Source organism: Lepus europaeus, chromosome 7 (assembly GCF_033115175.1).
Source record: "Lepus europaeus isolate LE1 chromosome 7, mLepTim1.pri, whole genome shotgun sequence".
In the NCBI taxonomy this organism is placed as follows: Eukaryota; Metazoa; Chordata; class Mammalia; order Lagomorpha; family Leporidae; genus Lepus; species Lepus europaeus.
The window spans coordinates 65,275,179-65,295,020 of record NC_084833.1 but is presented as its reverse complement, the minus strand read 5'-3'; the positions used below and the strand labels follow the sequence as shown (position 1 = coordinate 65,295,020).

At 39.8% G+C, this 19,842-nt stretch overlaps 1 protein-coding gene across 3 annotated transcripts in view; it reads right to left on the bottom strand.

Annotated features, from left to right (window-relative positions):
• Nucleotides 1-19,842, bottom strand: part of UVRAG (UV radiation resistance associated) — a 322,825-nt gene that overhangs the window by 133,254 nt on the left and 169,729 nt on the right. For all 3 annotated transcript variants that reach the window (XM_062196734.1, XM_062196732.1, XM_062196733.1), the window contains one exon: nucleotides 18,055-18,181. In XM_062196734.1, coding sequence (XP_062052718.1) covers nucleotides 18,055-18,181 — 127 coding nt within the window. The remainder of the gene's footprint in view (nucleotides 1-18,054; nucleotides 18,182-19,842) is intronic.

Sequence of the window (19,842 nt, the reverse complement as noted above, 5' to 3'; positions counted from 1 at the left end):
CAGCCTCTAGCAGGGCCAAAGGGTAGGACTCTACCAGAGCCTACTGATTTCTGGACTGCTGACCCAAACTTTGATGAGGTTTTAAAAATCAGAGGTCACTTTAAATAGAGAAGTTAATTTCTTTTCAACCACAAATGCTACACACATTACCGAAAGCTGAAAAAGTAGAGCAGGAAAAATTACCTATATTTTGACTACCCTACTGAAGTTCATAAATTTGAGTAGTTCTTGTGAACTTTCATCTTGCTCATAAATATGAGTAGTTTTAGTGAAAAATCATAGGGTACAGGAAATGTGTATTCTGATTTTTCCAAATTATGTCACAAGCATTTTTACATGTTGACAGGTACTATGACGTTATGGCTATATAAAATTTAACTTCATAGACGTGACTTAGAGAACTATTCCACATTTTAATTGATACCCTCATACCCCAATCCCATTATAGGACACTTAATTTCCTTTATGTGTTTACTACAGCATTCTAACAATTAATGTGCTTATATGTCAATTTTTGTATTTATATTAACTTTTCGCACCTCGATTTCTGTGATCATAAAACCCTTTTATGAGAGCTTCTTATGTTCTTGACAATCCAGGACTGATTACAACTCCAGAGGTCCTTAAGCACTGAGAAACAGTCTTAAGATTCTAACACACTAAGTTGCAAGTCTTACAGAAGAGTTTAGCTTCATGAACTGAGACGGCAAGAAAAGGTGCCCTAAACTCTTCTGCACACCTTCTAGAGGGAGGAACAGAAAGTAGGGTAACTGACCAAAATACACAATTTGGACTTTAGCACTAAGTCCATTCACCTAAGTGATTTTATCTAAGCACTCATATTTCTAAGCACCCTTATCTTCTCTTCTAACTATACTTAAAAAGTGCTTACTCAGAGAATAACCCCCAAATAATTCCTCCCTGAATTTCACCTTAACAATTTTATACAACATTTAGGTTGACACCATCCACCCCTCATACTTTCTAAAGAAAGTATATGAATTTTTACACCAATATAGAAATTTGCAATATTATTCTTCATCCCAGATAAAATAGGCTATTTCAACACTAACAGTGCTAGCAAAACAACAAACAGGGAGCCAAGACAGATCTGAGCTTCAAAAATACAAACAGGTGTCTTCCTCCTCAATTTGAGAGGCCCTTGAGACCACGCTATTACATGACAAAAGTAAAAAAATTCTTGCAAACTCACTGATAAAATCTTTACTTAGTATATACTGAATTGATCTTCTGTATATAAAGATAGTTGAAAATGGAAAGAAAAAAAAAACCCTGGTGTTAAATTGGAAATCGCATAGAAAATTAATTAATTTTTAAAAAATATCATGTAGGATCTCTGTCTTTGATGTGCTGTACACTGTTATTTAATCCTATTACTAGTACTCCAACAGTATCTTTCACTTTGTGTTGCTATATGGGGGCATACTCTTGAAATCTTTGCTTAATATATACTGAACTGATCTTCTGTATATAAAGAGAATTGAAAATGAATCTTGATATGAATGGAAGGGGAGAGGGAGCAGGAAAGGGGAGGGTTGTGGGTGGGAGGGAAGTTATGGGGGGGGGGAAGCCATTGTAATCCATAAGCTGTACTTTGGAAACTTATATTCATTAAATAAAAGTTAAAAAAAAATCATGCAAACTCAAAAAATGAAAATTGAATTTTAAAAATGTTTTAACCAGCTATGAAAGGCTAAAGGTTAACAATTAGGTAAGTCTGAATGACATATATATATATATATATATATATATATATATATTCATACATTTATTGTACTGTTCTTATTCTTGCAACTTTTCTCCAAGTCTGAAATTATTTCTAAATAAGAGTAGGTCCAAATCCAGAAAGGGGTCACCTGAGAGCTTATGGTTTCCCATAAGCTTTACAAAAACCAAGGCCCCGGAAACTATGCTGGCACCATCTCTCCAAAACATACCAGGTTCCTTTTTCTGTCCAAGGTAAGTAGTACAGCTTCTGGAATACAGGAGTAGGCTCTGGAATAACACTGAATGAGCTTCAGCTACCTGGGTTCAGATAGAAGAACTAAGTATTTGAAGATGCCTCAGAAAACTAAACATAAATTCTAAAAGCAACTTTACAAGGAGTAGTAACTGAAGAAATGGTGTATTCAATCTCTACAGAGGTTGTTCAGGCTAAATTCTACAGCCTGAATACTGTATGACTGGTATCACATCTGGAAGAAATGATTCTACCTTTAAGACCATGCTTCTCACAGAAATTTCTCTCTAGATTCAGCACTGATTAATGACTTTTACTTGATTTAATCTTTACTGTGATAATTACAAAATAATATTCCAACTCCAGTATTGTCTGCATATTTGTCAATTAGTAGTCAGAATTCTCTCTAAGAAAGGGCCCTCCCTTCACTCTTAACTGTCTATTACCAGTGTGGAATCATGGATTTCTTTTTGTTTTTCAATGATTCTATTTTGTTACTATCCATAATTATTTTGGTGCTCAAGGGGTTCCAGATTGAGCAAATAAGACTCTTCAAACATTTCCACTGTCCTTATAGCATGCTGCCATCATGTTATATGAAATATGACATTATTATTTTAAATTCTAGAGGATCTGTAGTGATGCTCCCTTTCACTCCTGATACTGGTAATTTGTGCTTTCTGGTTATTTGGTCACTCTGGCTATAGGCTTATCAATTTTAGTTATCTTTGCAAAGAATCATCTTTTGGTTTCATTATTTTATGCTTTCAATTCTATCAGTTTCGCCTTTACTGTCCCCTTATGGTTGATTGGGGTTTCATTTGCTCTTTTTGCCTGGTTTCTTGAGGTACAAGCTTAGATAACTGACTGGAGATTTTTTTTCATTTCTAATATAAGCATCAAATGCTATATAATTCCCCCTCATCTTATATCACTTCAAATGCTCATGTTATGTTTTCATTTTCATTAGTCAAGATATTTTGTAATTTGCCTTATTTCTTCTTTGATCCATAGCTTCTTAGATGCATGCTCTGTAGTTTTCAAATATTTAGAATTTTTCAGATATTTTTCCATAAGTAATTTGTTGTTTATTTCTGTTTTGGTGAAAGAACATACTTTATATAATTTTAATTATTTTGTGTTGTTGTCTTATGGTATCAAATATGATCTGTCTGGTAGACTATTCCAAATATACTTGGAAAAAAAGTATATTCTATAGTACTCAGTGGAATGGGATAGTATCAAGTAAGCTGACAGTATTGTTAAGGTCTTTCTTTATTCTTCTTGATTTTCTACTTATTCTATCAACTATGGAGAGTTGAGTGTTGTATGCATTTAGTCTTTGTCTTCTAGCCACTATAGGTTTTGACTCCTGTCCAGAGATGGCAGTTGCAGCTCTGCCCCTGGAGGCTTAATGCTACTGTTCTTAGAGAAGAAGTGTTGTGCTTTTCTTCCTGAACAACCACTCCTCCAGAATTACAGCTCTGATCTCCAGCCCTGCCCTCAATCTTTCTTGTGAATATCCAGAGGTCTATGCCAAAGGAGCTGCAAGCAAGTGTGAATTGTCTTATACCTGCTGTAATCTCACACCAACCCACATGTGGCCATTAACCATTTGTTAAAAGCTTTAGCTGAATTATTTTACCTCCTATTCAGTGCCCTCAGCTTCTTCCCATGCTCTGCCACTGGTAATCAGTACCTTATATCCATCTCTCCTTGAATGTACTTACTTGTCTTGTCTTGCCCAGAAGGCTACATGGGTGCTCTGAGGTCTTGGTTTCTCTGATAGAGTCTACAGAAATGATGACTTTGTACAGTATCCAATTTTTTCTGGTTGTTAGGGTAGACATCAAAGCACTTCTGGATCTCTACATTTGAGGCACAGGCTGGAAGTCTAATGTGAGGATAGTCATTTGATCTTTTCTGTTCTTTGGATTTTGTTCCTCTTGTGTTAGCTATTCTATTCAACTTGGTCTTGTTCATGATTTTCCCTCAAGTACCTGTTGACCTTTGGTTCTCCCTTCAAACTCATAAATATGTGACTAGAATAATGGTATTGACACTTGCACAGGTTTTCTTTGAAGCTGTAAAGATCTACTTACATTAAAAGCCCTCATACTTCAGTACAAGTTCAGTATAATCAAGCAGGTCCTGTTGATAGGCAATCCTTCAAGGTACATATGTGGCGAGAGGGTAGTACCTTTATTTTCAACTACTGCAACTGTCAAATAAGGAGAACTTTACTTTGGAATTGTGTTATTTTAGGGTATTTCACTCCTAAGTAGAGCTGCCTTTCATGTTCTCCTCTGGGTCGGTTGTAAAAGTCCACAGTCACTTTAGGCTCTGTTCCATTTCTCGACCACGCCAAACACTTACACCATGGGACCTGACCAGGTCAAGAATCCATTAAGTTTAGAAAGTAGCAAGAGCAAATGTTACAGGGAATTATTCCAGACATGCAGAAGAAAGAGAATAGGCCAGCAGGTCCATCTACAGTTAGCTCCTATTCTCTACAATTGGAAATTCCAGGCTCAGAGTTTTGGAGGGTATTCTCTGCCAGGAGCCCCCACAACAGACTTTTCCATTTGTGTTGAGTTTTTCTCTACTCCAGCTTACTGAAGAAAACAATCCTATCTACTTTATGTCAAGAACTATATCAAAGGTTTTGCTATTCTGGTGGCACCCGCTTTTGTTTTCATCATCACTATAAATTTATTTTTTTATAAAAAAAGATTTATTTTTAAAAATTTTACTATCATATCAGTGTCACTGACAAAAAGGGGAAAAACAAATGCATGTTCTTGGTTACCATCTTCCAAAGTCACTTTTTGAAACATTTAGCTCTGTCTACCCTGAGTCTAGCACCGCAATTTTTCTTAAAAAATTTTTATTTATTTATTTAGAAGGCAGACTTAGAGAGAGGCAGAGAGAGAAAGGTCTTCAGAATCAAATGTCACTATTGTCTCCTGTGAATTCAGTCTTTAAAGTACATGAATCTCCAGGCTGGCATTGTGGCACAAAAGGTTAAGCTTATGCCTAGGGCACTGGCTTCCCATGTGAGAGCTGGTTCAAGTCCTGGCTGCTCCACTTCCAATCCAGCTCCCAGCTAATTCACCTGGAAAAGCAAGTGCCTGGACCCCTGCACCCATATGGGAGGCCCTGATGGAGATTCAGACTCCTGGTTTTGGCCCAGTCCTGCCAGGCCAACGTGGCCATTTGGGCAGCAAACCAGCAGGTAGAAGTCTCTCTCTGTCTCTCCCTCCCTCCCTCCCTATCCCTCCCTATCTGATTCTTATTTTCAAATAAATAAATAAATCTTTAAAGAAAGAAAAAAGAATATGAATCTTGCTTTGATAAAAAACAAAACAGGGGCTGGCGCTGTGGTATAGCAGGTAAAGCTGCCACCTGCAGCACTGGTATCTCATATGGGCCCTGGTTCCAGTCCTGGTTGCTCCACTTCTAATCTAGCTCCCTGCTAATGAACCTTGGAAAGCAGCAGAGGATGGCCCACATCCTTGGGCACCTGCACACACGTGGGAGACCTGGAAGAAGCTCCTGGCTTCAGTCGGAAGATTCTCTCTCTCACTCGTTCTGGCTCTCTCTCTCTCTCTCCTTCCCTCTCTCTCTCTCTCTCTCACTCGCTCTCACTCTCTGTAAATCTGCTTTTCAAATAAATATATACAGCTTTAAAAAAGAACATAAAACACAGTCTCTTTCGGCAGTTTCTTAGCAGAGTTTGGTCTCAGACTGGCCATTGTCAAAGTTACAATTAAAAATCAATTAAATGCCATTTTTCTAGATTTTTTTTTACATCAAGTTAGATAACCAAAAAGCAGCATACTTGGACAAATTTAGCTTCCCTTCCTGTAGAAATGCCTTTTTTGAACTATGATTTATGATGCTGTCCTTCTTAAGGGTTAAGACAGTTCTTGCTGTAACATTTACAAAATTGCAACTGACGGTATTTCATTATGATATTTAATATCTTGCATACAACAAACTGCATGCTAAATTCCTCTCAGAATTTAATGCCAAGAGATTACTATTTTTCCCCTTAAATAACTGATAGGCTTCTCTATAACAGACAATGGGAAGAAATTTTCATACCTCTACAAAATTGCTTGACCACTGAGGTCAGAGCTAATTTTAGTACTTAATGACAAATAGATCCCATGGGAGGCAGTATAGCATATTTGGAAAGCCCATGAACTCAGGGAACAGATCTGGATTGAAATCCAACCTCTGCTCCATTTAATACTCCAAACAAGTTTCAACTTCCCTGAGCTTAATTTGCCTCATCTGTACAATGGAGATGATTTTACTTTTCCCTCAATATTTGCACTCTCTGCCTGTTCCCTTGAAGTTCCAAGAAGGCAGAGAAAAATCACATAAACAGTCTGATTTTGCTTTAAAATAATAACCACAAAGCACAAATAGGCACACTGTTCAACAATCCTATGGCAATTCAATAATTTGTTTGCTTTCCCACCCTTAGAGATGACTATTCCATACATATCCCACAATCCTTAAGTCTTCCTCTAACTCATCTCATACTATCCTGAAGTAATAGGATTCCTTTCCAGTCCTACTCAGCGCCAGTATGTAAACTCACCAAGCTCTACACCATTTCCTCAGCTTCTTCCTCATGTTCAATGGACAAGAAAAATATCTTCACCTGTACTCTGAATTCCTTTTTATTCCAACCCCATGTCATGCTGCTCTAACACAGTACACTCCAGCTACAGTGCCTCTTTTTTATTCCACAGGCCAAGTCCTTTACACATTCAGGTCTTTTCAATTGCTGATCCCTCTGTTGACCCTCAGGTCTTGCAAGCTGAGTTCCTTAAGCAAACCTCCCCTGAGCAATCTGCGAAAAATCACCTCCTGAGGGCCAGGACGAGCAGTGAAGAGGCCAGGTAGCATGCATGCACCCTCTTCTGCAGTGTCTGGGTTCAAGTCCTGGCTCTGCTCTGGATTCCACCTTCCTGCACATAGCAAACTGGGTGGCAGCAGGTGAGGGCTCAAGATTTGGGTGTGTGCCACCCATGTGGCAGACCCAGACTGAGTTCCTGGTTCTTGGTTCAGCCTGGCCCGGTGGCAGCTGTTGCAGGGATTTGGGAGTGGAAAGCAGAGACTGGGCCAGATCACAGCTGTGAACTAGGAATTCATTCCTGGTCTCCCATCTACCTGGTAGGGGCCCAGATACTTCAGCCATTACATGCTCAATACACACGTCTAGGAATGTTCACTTAAGTTGTCAGTTCACTTGAATGAATACCTAAGAGTGTGATTGCTGGGTTTATGCTAATTCAATGTTTGTATTTATGAAACTGCCACACAGTCTTCCAAAGTAGCTCTTCCATTTTGTATTCCCACCAGCAGTGAGTGAGAGTTCCCGTTCCTCTGGCCCCCAGTCAGCATTTGTCATCGTCAGGTTTTGGGATTTTAGCCATTATAACAAGCATGTAGCAGAATCTCATTATTGCTTAATTTGGATTTCCCTCACGACAATTTCGAGTGTAATCAAATTTTTAATTTTCATTTTTATGATTATTATTAAGGTTGAGTTCATTTTCATATACTTCTTGGTCCTTTGTTTTTTTCTTTTAATAAAGTGCTAGGTCAAGTTTTTGCCCATTTTTCTATTTAATCCTTATTTTTCTCATATTGTTTCTTAGAACTTCTTCATGTATTCTGGATATAAAATCCTTTCTGATGGAGGACTTTGGGACTGCTTGCTTACCTCATGGCTTGTTTTTTACTCTTTCTAAAGCTCCCTTTAAAAAAATTTCCAGTATTATTCTAAAAATATTTATGTATTTATTTATTTAATTTATCTAGAGGCAGAGAGACAAACAGAGAGCTCTGATCTACTGGTATATTCCCCAAGGACTGCAACAGTGGGAACTGTGGCTGGCTGAAGTCAGGAGTTGGGAACTCCATCTGTCTCCCCCAGGGGTGGCAGGGCCCAGGGTGTGCATTAGCAGGAAGCTGGAATCAGGAGCAGAGCTGGGACGCAAACCCAGACACTCATATAATGAAGCCATGTTCCTAGAAGTATTTTAACTGCTAGGCCAAATGCCCACCCCTAACTAGGGGTTCTGATTTTTAGATGTTTATCTTCTGTGTTCTTGTAAAACCCTCTATAAATCTCTGTCACATACTTACAACCCCTGTCATTATGATTCTAACATCTTATACTGTGTCTGGTTCTTTTTAAGTGTTCCATAAATGATGAATAAATGAATTCATTCAGACACACACACAACACTCGATGCTCTTCCTTTACATGCCTTACGAAGTTCCTTTTTAAAAAAATATTTATTTATGGCCGGCGCCGTGGCTCAACAGGCTAATCCTCCACCTTGCGGCGCCGGCACACCGGGTTCTAGTCCTGGTTGGGGCGCCAGATTCTGTCCCGGTTGCCCCTCTTCCAGGCCAGCTCTCTGCTACGGCCCGGGAAGGCAGTGAAGGATGGCCCAAGTGCTTGGGCCCTGCACCCGCATGGGAGACCAGCAGAGGCACCTGGCTCCTGCCTTCGGATCAGCACGGTGCGCCGGCCGCAGTGGCCACTGGAGGGTGAACCAACGGCAAAGAGGAAGACCTTTCTCTCTGTCTCTCTCTCTCTCACTATCCACTCTGCCTGTCAAAAATAAATAAAAAAATAAAAAAATATTTATTTACTTATTTGAAAAACAGAGTGAGGGGCCAGTGCTGTGGTTTAATGGCTAAAGCTGCTGCCTGCAGTGCTGGTATCCAATATGGGTGCCAGTTCGAGACCTGGTTGCTCTACTTCCAATCCAGCTCTATGCTATGGCCTGGGAAAGCAGTAGAAGATGGCCCAAGTACTTGGGCTCCTGCATCCCTGTGGGAGATCCGGAAGAAGCTCCAGACTCCTGGCTTCAAACAGGCACAGCTCTGGCCATTGTGGCCATCTAGGGAGTGAACCAGCGGATAGAAGACCTCTCTCTCCCTCTCCCTCTCTGCCTCTGCTTCTCTGTAACTCTGTCTTGCAAATAATGAAACTTAAAAAAAGAAAGAAGGGAAGAAAAGAAAAACAGAGTGAGTAAATGACACAGAGAGAAAGAAATTCACTAATTGAGGACTCAAATTACCTACAACAGTTGGGGCTGGGTCAGGGCAAAGCTAGGAGCCAGGAACCCCATCTGGGTCTCTCATGTGGGTAACACGGGCCCAAGTACTTGGGGGCATCACCTGCTGCCTCCCAGGATGCACATTAGCTGGAAGCTGGATTGGAAGCAGAGCAGCTGGGACTCACATGGGCATTCCAACATGCAATGCAAGTGTTTCAAGCAGTGGCTTAATCTGCTGCATGCATCACAACACCCATCCTGCCTTATAATCCCTTAATCTCTATACTGAACCATCTAACTATAAGTGTATTTTGTGTAAATTTCACTGCCAGTGCTTTTCAGGAATAAGTAGAAAAAAACTTATGACAGATAAAAATATAATTCTGGGGGCCGGTATTATGGCATAGTGAGTAAAGCCACCGCCTGCGGTGCCAGCATCCCATATGGGTGCCAGTTCAAGTTCTAGCTGCTCCACTTCCAATTCAGCTCTCTGCTATGGCCTGGGAAAGCAGTAGAAGATGGCCCAAGTCCTTGGGCCCCTGCACCCACATGGGAAGACCCAGAGGAAGCCCCTGGCTCCTGAGTGGCACAGCTCTGGCCGTTGCCGCCATTTGGGGAGTGGACCAGTGAATGGAAGACCTCTCTCTCTTTGCCTCTTTCTCTGTGTGTAACTCTGACTTTCAAATAAAATAAGTAAATCTTTTATATATATATATAATTCTGTCAGGTAATATGTTTCTACACATTACAAAAGGGTGAGATTAAAATATTATAGTTTCTCTTTCCTACAATTCAATTAAGACATTACTGGAATAATTAACATGTGGAATTGAATAATTTTGAAAGTGAAATCTGAAGTTAGCTTAGGGACCATATTTGTTCCCCTACACTCTCCTCTGCCTCACAAGTTGTTTGCCTGTTTCTACCTTTCACAAGCTACATACAATGCTAGTAGCTACAAGTAAGTACATGTTAATAGCAGAAATTCCAGGAAAAACGGTCATCAGGCTCTGAAACTTTTGAAAGGCAGATATAAATTATTTTGAAGGAAGCCTATTTAGGAATTTCTCTCAATAGCTATAAAAAATCAGAGCACACACAGACTAATCAACATTTTGGTTTTTCTCTCATTTCAAATAAATACACCTTGAGTTAAAAAATTATGAGGGGGCCAGAGCTGTGGCATAGCAGCTAAGGCTGTCACCTGCAGTGTCAGCATCCCATATGGGTGCCAGTTTGAGTCCTGGCTGCTCCTCTTCCCGTCCAGCTCTCTGCTATGGCCTGGGAAAGCAGTAGAAGATGGCCCAAGTCCTTGGGCCCCTGCACCCACATGGGAGACCCAGAAGAAGCTCCTGGCTCCTGGCTTTGGATCAGCACAGCTCCGGCCATTGTGACCAGTTGGGGAGTGAACCAATGGATGGAAGATTGATCTCTCTCTCTCTCTCTCTCTCTCTTTCTCTGCCTCCCTTTCTCTCTGTGTGTAACTCTGCCTTTAAAGCAAATAATAAAATAAGAAAATAAAAGATAAAAAATTTATGAGAAGTAGCTTTTGGAGCTGAGAAGAGAAAACTGTAGCACAGTCCTTAGTAATGTCTGTAATTTCAAATAGAAACCTGTGACCTTTTTATAGAATCTAAAGCTTCAATCTCAATATACCATGTGATTCTTCTTTTATCTAAGATGTAGGCAAAAGTATACAATGTCTGACCAAGCAGAAGATGGTACAACATGTAGAACTACATTTGTAGGTCACCACCATTACACAGATTTTTTCCGAAGTGACAAAAGGAAACTATTATTATTGATGATAATCATTTGAAACATTTCTTATTCTGGCAATAATTTTTTATTTACTGAAATTATCAAGAGAATAATTTATTTACCCAAATCTGAGCAATGAAATCTCATATATCTGATCCTTTCTACACACTTAAGTCAACAAAGCAATGTATTTGTTTTTGCTTTTGTTTACCAAACGGAATTAAAAAGTCTATGGAAAACAGTATGTATGGCTGGTTAGGGAATTCTAGTGAGTCATTCCCACCAGAATGGGTTAACAAAGGGCACCTTTAGCCATTTAGGTGAGATCAACTATCTTGGGGGGGTGGGGAAGGGAGTGAAAGGGAGGGCATCTTTTATCGTTGGGAAATGCATTGTTGGCATTAAATTTTTAAATAATAAATAGATTCCTTAAAAAGGTAAACAGATTCCCACAGTCTCTGCCAATCCTACCCTTGTGAGATATCCAGGATCTTACAGCTGGAAGAAATCTTATATAAATCAGAATTTTTTGTTTTATTTGTAAATCGACAATAAATCAGAAAAGGTTGAATGGCTTGTCTAAGGACAAACTAAGAAAATGGCAGATCTTCAATCCAAAGCAAAGCAATCTGTGGAGAAAACTCACTTTGCCCATCTTACAATAAAAGGGAATACAGAAAAACAAAGTGTTCAGCTAATGCTCCGCAGCCAAATGGAGAAATAGCAAACTGTCAGTTTACCTATTGTACACATAATAAAGAAAGCAGTAGTATTCTGTTTCATGGAAGCAAGACAGACTTTGGAGCCAGAGAAACTTATATTTGAATTTGGATCTGTCATTTACTTGTGACCTTGGGAAATGTATCTGAGACTGTTTTCCTCATTTGGGAAAAGGGAGTAAAAATTATCTCTTAGGACTATTTTAAGAAATAAATGATAAACCATAACTAAAAGACCTGGCAATGTTACAGGATTCCAATAAAAGTAATCACTTTCACAAGATTTATGTGGGATTGAAATGAACGTACTTGCAAGGTTTCAGATAGTATGGAATACTGAGAAAAGCACAACACAATTTGGAGTAAAAAGATCTGGGCTCCCATTTCAACTTCGTTCTGAATACTCTACATGTTCCTGGCCAAGTCCTTCATCTTCCCAGTGCTTTAAGTATAAAATGAAGATAACAACATTGGCCCTACTTAGGTTTTAGGGATCAAAAACGATAATCTCTGTGCAAACACTTTCTAACTATAAAGTAATACAGGTGCAGGTGCTGGGATCCAGTAGGTAAAGTCACACTTCGCATGCCCACATCTCATATTGGAGTTCCATTTGAAGTCCTAGCTACTCCACTTTCAATCCAACTTCCTGCTAATGCATCCTGGGAGGCAGCAGATGATGGCTCAAAAGCATGGGCCCCTGCCACCCACATGGGAGGTCCAGGTGAAGTTCCAGGCTCTGGCCCAGTCCAGCTGTTGCAGGCAATTGGGAAATGAACCAACAGATGGAAGATCTCTCTCTCTCTCTCTTTCTCTCTCTCTGAGCACCTCTCTCTGATCTCATTTTGCCTCTCAAGGAGATGAAAAAATAAACATTAAAAAAATTAAGCCACATGCATAACCATATTATTACAATCAAGAACCAAGTATGCTAAAAAGTAGCTTTTTGCTTGGGGCCAGCGCTGTGGTATAGCGGGCTAAGCCTTCGCCTGTGGTGCTGGTATCCCATAAGGGGGCTGGTTTGTGTCCCAGCTGCTCCACTTCCAATCCAGCTCTCTGCTTATGGCATGGGAAAGCAGTAGAAGATGGCCCAAAAGTTTGGGTCCCTGCAACTGCGTGGGAGACTCAGAAGAAGCTCCTGGCTCCTGGCTCCGGATTGGCCCAGCTATGGCCATTGCGGCCATTTGGGGAGCGAACCAGTGCACTGGACGACCTTTCTCTCTGTCTCTCCCTCTTTCTGTCTGTAACTCTACCTCTCAAAACAAAAAATAAAATCTTAAAAAAAAAAAAAAGTAGCTTCTTCCTACGAACTTAGACTTCTGCTTTTATAAAGTTAATATCACTTCCTAGGTCCCACTGATGTAGTCTCGGATTTTTATCAACATTCTTTTCTAAGAGATCTAGGTTCTACTGAACACATTTCCTTAAAAAAAAATTAAAAATTCAACATTTTAAGCCATTTTTTAAAACACTTCTCCAACAAACTAATTTTTAAAAGTTTTTCTTCTCAAATATTTGAAGGTTGACTTAGGACCAAAAAATTAATAGAACAGAATTAGTTAATGGGAAGGTTAATTGACTTAAGGCACTAACGAGAAATTATTGCTTATTAAACATGGTAAGTTACCAATATCTTCCAGGAATGAACACACAAACATTATTAAACACTAATACAGGAAAGATCAGCTCATGACCCAGCTGGAAGCTGTTGTAGATGGCAAGTTGAGACCCACTGCAATGCTTCTGAGGTACAGAAGGCAAAACTTATGCGTATGCAATAATGAGGCCCCCAGAGTCATGTGGCCACTCAACAAGTCAGCAGTATGCAGAGAAATGATCTTTTTGTCTCTTTCCAATGCTGCAATGAACTTTTATAGGCAAAAATAGAAAACATATAGGCACCTGATTTCTTCCAAGTGTTCGCACAAATTAATACTTAACATACTGTATCAGCAGTAACCTTACTGAACAGATACTTCAAAAGATGCCAAAGTTAAATATACAGTCACTCAGAAGAATCCATTGTAAAGTCAAGATTAAGTTTCATATATTACTGACTTTATATTCTAACCAAATTCTTCAGCTCAGATTCAAGTGCCTAGATAAGCACTAAGTAGCAAAGTCATAACACATAAGAACTCACTAGTGACATGCATATTGGCAAACCATTTCAGTAGTGCCTAGCTAACACGTTAAATCAAGCTACAAATACAAGTCAGAAATCACTGTTTACCAACACATCTGCTAATAATCTGATGGTAGCCATTTTGGGATTTCCTTCTATCTTAATAGATACCAATGCAAGTCAGGAATACAATCAAAGTACATCTCCTTATCTTTTTAAAATATTAGAAAATAATATACATTCCATGGGCTAGTTTATACCTCCGACTACTTATGAAAAGGTAGTATTATATGGTGACTGAAAGTTCTGATCAGTGGAAGATTTTACTCCAAACATGCGCTCTCATTAGCTATGTGAATTTAAGTAAACTATGTAACTTCTTTGGCCCTGACCTATAGCTTCCTTAACTGTAAAATGTAAATAATATTAGTATCTACTTTATAAAGTTATCATGTCAATTAAACAATAACATATCTATAGGGTAAAACTCATTGCACTTGAAACATTGTAGCTATTGGTATTGTTATTCCTATTATTAGGAAAGCACTAACAAAAGCACTAACTTTAAAATCCTGTGGTGTTTTTCTTTTGAAAACTGATGATCCTGAAAAGTGCAAGATATACAGAAATACATGCTACAGGTAGCAGGTAATATGACTAGGGCAAAAGTTGATGGGACTTCCCAAGCCACCTAAGAAATGTCTTTTCACGGAGGATGAGACCTTGGAAGCAGGTATTGTATGTACTTACTTGGAGTCTATTCTATAGTAACCTATATTCTATACTTACTTGGAGTCATTCTATCAGAAACTATGAAAATGAACTTTACTTACAATGTCTCATTCCATTAGACTCTCATTTATAAAAGTGAATATGTAAGCTATAATGGAATGCAGATAGTTTGAACAATCACTGCCAAACAATGCAGACTTTTTCCACTGTATTTCTCAGAAGGGTACCAATCATCCAAAATGAATGCTAAACTAGAAACTAGACAAGTCTTTCTTTACCAATAATGTCCACAGATAATTATGAATGTGATTCATTCATTCAACAAACATTTACTGAATGCTTAGTCTATCCCAGGCACAATAGCACACCCAAAGACATAAGAGTATTTAGCACAGTACTTGGGGCAGTGGGTGTTCTCAGAGACCACACAGTCTAGAGGAAGAGATGGATAATCACACTGCTATCAAGGAAGAAACACTCAGCAGACCTTCTAACCTGGGCGATAAAGATCAGGGCAGAAGGAGAAGAGATCCAGTGAGGTCTTCCTGGAGAAATCAACATTTAAGCAAAGGCCTGAATGCAGGTGAGACGGAGCAAAGGACAATTAAGGAGCTGAAAAACGTTTGTGTGGCTGAAGCAGGCATTTAGGGAGTAAAGCAGTGGATGGAAGAGCTGTCTGTCTGTTTCGTCTCTGTCTCTCTGCCTTTAAATAAAGTGAAAAATAAGTAAGTTAAAAACAAAAACAAAAAAAAAAGGAAACAGAAAGTCCGTTAGTTGTTACTTCAGACCGTAGAGAGGGGGAATATGAAATGAATACTATTGACATGAGATCTCTTTTAGGGACAGCAATTAGATGTTTGCGAACATTGCACAACCCTGTGAATACACTAAAAAGCACTGAATGATATACTTTAAAATGGTGAATTGAGGGCAGGCATTGTGGTACAGCAGGTTAAGCCATCCCTTGGGCATCCACATCCTATAACAAAGTGTCAGTTCACTTTCGAGCTACTGTTTCTCACCAGCTTAATGCTAATGCAACAGATTACCTCTCAAGTACTTAGGTCCCTGCCACCCACAAAGGAGACCTGGATGGAGTTCCTGACTCTTGGCTTCAGCCTGGCCCAATCCCAGCTGTTGTAGGTATGAAGTAGTGGATGGAAGACCTCTCTCTTTCTCTTCTGTCCCACTGCCTCTCCCTATCATTCTTCTTTTCAAGTACATGAAAAATAAATAAAAATAAACATTTTTTTTTAAAAAAAGTGAATTACATGGCAAGTGAATTATATTTCAAGAAATCTGCTTTTAAGACTGTCTACATTAAGGCCGGTGCTGTGGCATAGTAGGTTAAGCCTCCGCCTGCAGCACTGGCATCCCATACGGTACTGGTTTGGGTCCCAGATGCTCTACTCCCAATTCCAGCTCTCTGCTATGGCCTGGGAAAGCAGTGGAAAATGACCCAAGTGCTTGGGCCCCTGCACCCATGTGTGAGACCCTGAAGAAGCTCATGGCTCCTGCCTTTGGATTAGCCCATCTCTGGCCACTGCAGCCATTTGGTGGGGGTGAATCAGAGGATGGAAGATCTCTCTCTGTATCTCCTTCTCTAACTCTGCCTTTAAAATAAATAAATCCTAAAAAAAAAAAAAAAATACTGTCTGCCATTCTGCTACCTTTATAGTACAATAAAAAAATTACATTATGATTAATTTTAGTTTGATTCAAGGCTAACTGAATTGGTATAGACACCAGAAACAATTAGAAAATCAAATTTTGGGGCCGGGGCTGTAGCACATTGGGTTAACGCCCTGGCCTGAAGCACTGGCATCCCATATGGGTGCCGGTTTGAGACCCGGCTGCTCTACTTCCTGCCCAGCTGACCCAAGTCCTTGGGCCCCTGCACCCACGTGGGAGACCTGGAAGAAGCTGCTGGCTCCTGGCTTCGGATCTGTGCAGCTCTGGCCATTGTAGCCATGTGGGGAGTGAACCATCAGATGGAAGACTTTCTCTCTCTCTCTCTCTTTCTCTCTCTTGCTGCCTCTCCTCTCTCTGTGTAACTCTGACTTTCAAAGAAATAAATAAATCTTTTTAAAAAAAGAAAATTAAATTTTAATATGTTTACAATAGTATAAAACATCAAAAAACAAAATAATCTCAAGGAAGATGAAAAGTCAATCATAGGAAAGATCTACACACTAAACTATTTCATTTCAATAATGTTTTGTAAGGAATATCTAATAACTAAAGGCATATATTATTTTTATGGCTGTAATACACCTATTATTCCCAATTACATTGATTAACATCTTCAATGTAGTTCCATCAAACTCCTAGCAAGGTTTCTGCTTCTGTGTAGAAATTTGTATGAAATGCAAGAGAACATAAATAACTTAAGCTAAAGAACTTTAACAGATAACACAACTGAATATATTGGAAAATTAAAACCGTGAGAGAATGGCAAAAAAAAAAAAAAAAAAGAAGAAAAAGAGATAACTAGAGCTGAATAGAGGATCCTTAAAAGTTGTACAGGTATGGATATTGTCATCTGGTTTATGGCAGAAGAGAAACCACAGTGCAATAAAGAAAGGATGAGCTAAGGAAATGGTGCTGGGTCAACTGATGATATAAAAACCTTGCCCTGGACTCTTAGCTTACATAATATATAAAAATTAACTAAAGATGAATTATTGATATAAATATAAAAAGTAAAATAGCTAAATATTTGAAGGGAAACAATAGGATATTTTTAAGATCTTAAAATAAGCAAACATTTCCTGACCTAAATACAAAAAGTCTCAAATATAAAAGAAAAGGTTGACAAAATGGAGCTTCTGTTCATTTACAGGAATCATGAAAGCGTGAACCACCAAGTCACAGAGTGGGAGGATATATTTTTAGTGCAAATATCAAACAAAGAATCTATATCCATAATACATAAAGAAACTTTATTTTAAAAAAAGAAAGTCTTTTTTTTTTTTTTTTTTTGACAGGCAGAGTGGACAGTGAGAGAGAGACAGAGAGAAAGGTCTTCCTTTTGCCGTTGGTTCACCCTCCAATGGCTGCCGCGGCAGGCGCGCTGCGACTGGCGGACCGCGCTGATCCGATGGCAGGAGCCAGGTGCTTCTCCTGGTCTCCCATGGGGTGCAGGGCCCAAGCACTTGGGTCATCCTCCACTGCACTCCCTGGCCACAACAGAGAGCTGGCCTGGAAGAGGAGCCACCAGGACTAGAACCCAGTGCCCATATGGGATGCCAGTGCCGCAGGCAGAGGATTAAGCAAGTGAGCCATGGCACCAGCCCCGAGAAAAACCAATCTTTGACCCCGTAACTCAGGGCAGTGGTCACCCTGTCTAGAGAGGGGGTGAATGGAAGGGAACACGAGGCATCTTCTGGGGTTTTAGGGTCCGGTCATGTTATTTCTCAACTGAGACTCTGCTTACCTGGGTGTGTAAACTTCGTAAAAAATCCAGTTATACATACACGAGGATTTGTACACAATTCAGTAAGAAGCAACTTCAAAACACTTCAATAACTACTGAAAAAATGAAAGAGAAGTCTAGCAGCACGTTGACACAGATGACTGAGCCCATGGAGAAAGAAAAGGGAAACTACTGAGTGAGGAGATGTCTGTGGGATTTCCACTCACCTTTGTCCTGCAATGCAATTTGTTTCTTATGCAGCAATGCCACCTCCCGTCCCAAAGCTTTCTTCTGTCTTTCCAGTTCATTTTGAAGCACCAAAATTTTTAATTGCAGACACTCACTTTCTTTTTTCTAAATAAACAAAACCATATACAAATTTGTAGGTACAGAAGTCATAATTAAATGGTTATACATTTACAATGTTTCAAAGTGAGTAATAGCTTAAAGCACTAAAATAGTCATCAATTCTATGGCTCTTTTGAGTAACCAGATTATCAGCCACCATCACATTAATGGAAAGAATACAGAAACAGGCAAAGAATAAGAGTAGAAATAAATTTTAACTCTAGGGACAGTTTGAAGAACCAAAAAGACACTACAAAGTATCTCAGGTTCCTTCCTTCACACTAGAAAAAAAAAAAAAAAAAAAAAAAAAAGGCAAGAAATTATTAATTAAAAAAAGAAGTACAAATGGCCAAAACTTTAAGCATAGGGGCCAGTGCTGTGGCACAGGGGGTTAAAACCCTGGCCTGCAGCACTGGCATCCCGTGTGGGCGCTGGTTTGAGTCCCGGCTGTTCCACTTCTGATCCAGCTCCCTGCTAATGTGAAAGCAGCGGAGGATGGCACAAGTGCTTGGGGCCCTGCAACCACATGGGAGACCTGGAAGAAACTCTTGGATCCGGCTTTGGATAGACTCAGCTCCAACTGTGTTGAAAAGTGAACCAGTGGTTGCAAGACTTCTCTCTCTCTCTCACTATCTCTCTCTCTCTCTCTGTGTAACTCTTTCAAATAAATAAAATAAATCTTTAAAAAAAAAAAAAAACCCTTAAGCATAGAATTACCACAGAATGGTCTAGCAAATCCACTCTTTGCTATATATCTAGGGGAATCAATAGCACCCCCACAGAAAAACCTGAACACAAACGTTCAGAGCAGCATCTATTACTCAATAGAGCCAAAAGTGCAAAGAATCCAAGTATCCATCAGCAGATATATGAATACACAAAATGTAGTATTTCCATACAATTGAACATTATTCTTACTTAAAAAAAAACCACATAAAACAAAAGTTAGGTACTGATACATGCTACAACATAAACAAACAGTGAAAACATTATGCTAACTGAAAGAAGTCAACTTACAAACGCCACATAATGGGTGGACATCTGGCCTAGCACGCCACATCAGAGTGCCTGAGTTCCAAACCCACCTCTGGCTCATGAATCCAGCTTCCTGGTACTGCAGATCCTGGGAGGCTGTAATCATGGCTCAAGTAATTGGGTTCCTGTCACCCGCATGGGAGACCTGGATAAAATCCTTGACTCCCAGCTTCAACCTCAGTCTAGCCCCACGGTTGTGGGAATTTGAGAGTCAATCATTGAATGAGAGAACTCCTCCATGTCTGTCTCTTTCTTCTCTCTGCCTATCAAACAAATTAAAAAAAAAAAAAAAAAAAAAAGGCCAAGGCTCTGTGGCTCACTAGGCTAATCCTCCGCCTGCGGTGCCGGCACCCCGGGTTCTAGACCCAGTTGGGGTGCTGGATTCTGTCCCAGTTGCTCCTCTTCCAGTCCAGCTCTCAGCTGTGGCCCTGGGAAGGCAATGGAGGATGGCCCAAGTGCTTGGGCCCTGCACCCACATGGGAGACCAGGAGGAAGCACCTGGCTCCTGGCTTTGGATCGGCGCAGCGCCAGCCATAGTGGCCATATGGGGAAGGAAGACCTTTTTTTCTGTCTCTCTCTCTCACTCTCTAACTCTGCCTGTCCAAAAAAAAAAAAAAGGCCAAGGCAACATA